This window comes from Penaeus monodon, chromosome 2 (genome assembly GCF_015228065.2).
Source record: "Penaeus monodon isolate SGIC_2016 chromosome 2, NSTDA_Pmon_1, whole genome shotgun sequence".
Lineage (NCBI taxonomy): Eukaryota > Metazoa > Arthropoda > Malacostraca > Decapoda > Penaeidae > Penaeus > Penaeus monodon.
Window position 1 is genome coordinate 14,144,620 of NC_051387.1, and position 5,000 is coordinate 14,149,619.

General features: G+C 43.0%; 1 protein-coding gene across 1 annotated transcript in view; it reads right to left on the reverse strand.

Moving 5' to 3' along the window:
• Window positions 1-5,000, reverse strand: part of LOC119581156 — an 84,348-nt gene that overhangs the window by 6,509 nt on the left and 72,839 nt on the right. Inside the window, exon 5 of the mRNA XM_037929526.1 lies at window positions 1,871-2,089. Within this exon, the coding sequence (XP_037785454.1) occupies window positions 1,871-2,089 (219 nt within the window). The remainder of the gene's footprint in view (window positions 1-1,870; window positions 2,090-5,000) is intronic.

Sequence of the window (5,000 nt, forward strand, 5' to 3'; positions counted from 1 at the left end):
GTAAAATCTGATTACATCTATATTTAACTTCTCCATTTATCAATCTATTTTACTGATTAGATTAGCAGATCTTACCACGAGCACAATTATCTATACTCAAAATCTATACATTTTTATCTACAGCATCCAATAACCACACGCAACGAGGATCCAATACGACAGAGGAGAATCAAATCCCTTTAGATTAGATTTATTTTTGTTGAAATCTCTCACCTGAAGGTTTGACAGCCGGGACACCTGTGGAACGAAAGACAACATGCTATTAATTGCAAAACCCATTGTTAGCAACATTAGATTAACACAGAAACGGAACTCTTATGGCGAGATGTTATTCCAAAAGCAGTGAAAGGTGTATCGTGTTTCAAGGTTTGTAATTTGTAAGAGACACCTGTATTTTAAGGCAGAATATCATATGTGTATTTCGGTTCGTTGATTGGATGATGTGTTGTGTTGTGTTGTTAAAAAACACACGTCGTCAACTAAGGGGAAAGGTGAAAAAGAATGGCCACAACCAAAATGTATATATGCACATACTATATACATGATTTTTAAAGATATTTTACTGCATACTATGAACACTCCCACATACATATTATATACAAATATACACGCATAAGCACACACACATACACAAACATACAAACACACACACACAGACACACACACACACACACACACACACACACACACACACACACACAACACACACACACACACACACACACACAACACACACACACACACACACACACCACACTACACACACACACATACACACACATACACAAAACACACAACACACTTATCGTCAATGTGTGTATGTGTGTGTGTATGTTCATTGTTTATATAATATATATATATATATATATATATATATATATATATATATTATATATATATATACACACACATATACACATATTTTTGGTGTAGCATTCATGTTTCATCTTTTCTGACTGAAATTTCTTTAACAAAGGATATCATTAACCTTGAAAATTAATATATATTTATATATATATATATATATATATATATAATATATATATATATAATATATTATATATATATGCATGTACTATATATAATATATATATATATATATATATATATATATATATATATATATATATTATATAAACTAAATCTTGAACGAAACTGTATTCAGGCCACGCAATATCCTTGTAAAGAATTCTTTTCAATCTACAAGAAAACGAAGATGATGCATTGCGTTCTGGACATCCTAAGATCCTCCCTCCGCACCCGGGTTCCCAGGCATTCAATATTTGAGACAAATTCAGGTTATCCAGTTAGAGAAAAAAAAAATATATGTTAGATTGATAAAACAAACCTCAAAAAAAAAATCAAAAGCAAACAAACTTTCTAATGATATATTCCGTAAGCATGACACCTTACCTCGTACTTCTGTTGCGATTGCTCAAAAATAGGCATCAGTAGGGAGAAAAGTCCCTACGGAAAAGGGCACAAAAATATACATATTCACAGTATGATACACATCCCAAAATTTCACGCAAAAAAAGGTCAGCGTAAGCACAAACATCTTGACCTTTTTTTCCCTTCTCGTAACATGCGGTGCTAACAAGACTCGGGACTATATTAGAATGCCAAGGATAAAACACCACCGTTAGTAAAGACACATACGTCAAGCGCAGTACCATAATTCCACAAGCCAACCATCCACTAGATAGCACATGTCCATATATACAACATGCACAAAGATAGCAAGACACTGTCGGAAACTGGGTTAGTATGTATGAGAACACCACCACACTTTTTTTTTTCAATAATATCCCCTCTCTTGTTCCTGAGGGTCGGTTTTCTATGCAAGTTCTCTACGCGGTTGCCTTCTTACCACTTTCGGCAACGTGGGGCCTCGCGCCTTTGGACCGGCTGGCCTCATTATCAAAGCTAGTATCATAACCATCAGCCTGTTCAACATGTTCCTCCTCCTTTTCTTCCTCATCCTCATCCTCAGCATAATCTGGGACGGAGGTGGTCGTTGTGGTAGTGCTAGTAGTAGTAGTTGTGGTAGTGGTGGTGGTGGTAGTAGTAGTAGTTGTGGTTGGAGGCCCTGAAATACACCAGTTGGCAACGTGTGCAGTGCTCTAACCCTACGACTATTTACAGGCTGACACGGTGGTTAGGGTTCCCGGACAGGCCAAACTACGCTACAGTGTTTCCCTTTTTGACTATACAAGAAAAGAAATTAAATCAATGCAAGATGAAACAAAGAAGTCATTCAACATATCAAAAGAAACTGTACATAAATTATATATCAGTGCAGTTACGTATGACCAAAGGACAAGGGGTTGTTATAATGCTAAAATGTTACATAATAACTATATTACACATAAAGGAAGTCAATAAGCAGCTACTATGATAACTTTGAGTAATTGTTATTAGAGTATAATCCAGCTGAGAGAAAATATAACATCAATTAATCTTAGTACGTTGTAATTACTATGATTAATTGAACCTAACAGTTTTTTTTATTTTACGATCCAGGAGATATAGAAGATTACTCAAAGTCTCATCATACATTACTACATTAGCGACGAAGGAATAAGTGCACCAACGGAATAAAAAAAAAAAAGGAAGATTGTACAAGATCGGAACATGAAATACGCAACATGATAATAACTACGAGAGAGAAAGCCATAGCCAATAGGGAAGTTACCGAGCAGAGAGGAAAAGAAAAAAAGTATAAGAAATTTAATTAAAGAAAAGACAAGAAAAGAAAAAAAAAACAGCAACAAAAATTCGAGGATTGAAAACACCTGCTCCAGATAACCTTTTTTTCACCCCCAGGAACCTTCCCCCTCTCCTCCCGCTCCTTCCCTCCCCTCCCTCCATCCCCCTCTCCCTTCTTCCTTCCCCTCACCCCTCTCCCTCCTTCCCTCCACTCCCCCCTCCCTCCTATCCCTCCGTCCTTCCCCTCCCCCCTCTCCCTTGCTCCCTCCTTCCCTCCCTCCCCCCTCTCCCTCCGTCCTTCCCCTCCCCCTCTCCCTTGCTCCCTCCTTCCCTCCCTCCCTCCCTCCCCTTTTTTATCCTATTAGTCAACCAATCATTTACACAGGAGTTAATCCGGTCTTAAGGAGAAAGAGATCTTGGCTCAACGCGTCACGCCTTCGCTTACGGAATCAAAAAGGCGTGGAAGATTAAATAAAAAAGAAAAAGAAAAAAAGGGAGAAAAAAAAAAATAACAAAAAAAAAAAAAACATAAAAAAATAATCGAAATCCAGGAGCTTGCGTTCATAAACCCTACGAAAATCTCCGCAGCTGAACCCCACAGAACGAAAATCCTATTGTGGTGCGAATTAGAGCGATTGTAGGTTTGTATTATTCGGACAGCGCGCGAAGTAGGCCTAGGGGGGGTAGAGAAGGACCCCCCCCCAACTCCCAGCCTATTGTGAGATAGTCAGGTAGCATATCTCTCGTCCTGGGGGGGTCGGGGGGTGGGGGTAGGGAAGGTGGAGGGTGTCGAAGGGAGGGGACTGAGTGGGGGGAGGGGGTAGGGGAGTGGAGGGAAAGGGAGACGGGAGTTAATAGGAGGGAGAAAGGAGGTGAAGAGAGGGAGAGGGGAGTTAAAGTGACGAATAAGGGGGTGGAACAAGGGGAAACAGCGGATGGGGAGATGGAGAAAGGATGGGGAAAGGGTCCTGAAAGGGGAAGGGGTGGTAGAGAGTGTAGGCTCATCTGCTCATCTCACTATCTATCTATCCATCTCTCACTCTCTCTCAAATTTTCTCGCTCTCTTTCTTTTTCCCTTACTCTTGTTCTTCTTCTTCCTCTCTCTCTCTCTCTCTCTCTCCTCTCTCTCTCTCTCTCTCTCTCTCTCTCTCTCTCTCTCTCTCTCTCTCTCTCTCTCTGCATCTCTCTTCCTTTCTCTTTCTCTTTCTCCTTCTGCTTCTTGCTCCCTCTCCTAACCTCCTGCTTCCCCTCCTCCTCTCCCTCTCCCTATCCCTCTCATTCCTCCTCCCTCCCTATCTCCCTCCCCCTCTCCTTCCCTCTCCCTCTCCCTGCCCCTCTCATTCCCTCTCCCTCTCCCTCCACATCCTCTTTCCCACCCCCTCTCCTTCCCTCTCCCTCTCCCTCTCCCATTCACTTCCTCTAGGCAGTGCGCGAAAAACGGCAGTCTTAGAGGCCCTCCCCCCCTCCCATCCTTTGTAGTCCCGCATTCTCTCGTCCCTGTCAGTGGATGGAGTCCAGGAGCGGGGGGTTCGTAAAGGGGTGAGAATCAAGGGGCGAAACGAATAGGGGACAACATGCGGACTGGGGAGATCGAGATGATGGAAGGTCCCTGACAAGGGGAAGGTGGAGCTTTAGGCTCCACTGCTCATCTCACTATCTCACATCCATCTTCACTCTCTCTCAAATTTCCTCTCGCCTCTCTCTTTTTCCCTTACTCTTGTCACTCTTCTCCTCTCCTCTCCTCACTCACCCTTCCTCCCCTCTCCTTCCTCTCCTCTCTCTCTCCACATCCTCTCTTCCTCCCCTCTCTTCTCTCCTCTTCCTCCTCTCTCGCACCTCTTCCCTCTCCCTCTACCTCACTCAGCTTTCCCTCCCCTCTCGTCCCTCTCCCTTCCCCCTCTCATTCCTCACTCCCTCTCCCTCCCTATCACCCTTTCCCCCCTCTCCTTCCCTCTCCCTCTCATCCACTTCCCTCTCTCGCACACCACTCCTCCAGCCTGAGCAAAGACAGCCGCCAAATCCGACTCCAGACGCTGTTTTTTCCGGGTTGTTAAGAAACTCTCCAGCCTCGTTGTGTGGGTTAGAGAGATTCCTCGTTACACACTTAATACATTTCTTAGGTACACATGGCACCTGCTCGCGATTTTTCTTCTTGGATTGCCTTAGCGGGGGCGTGGAGGGGTGGGGGCGTGAAGGGGTGGGGGTGGGGTGTCTATAAAGAGGTTGAGTTATTTCTCTTTCTTTCCGTTCTATTTTTTTTTTTCTTTATCTGTTTTCCTCTCTCTTTGTCT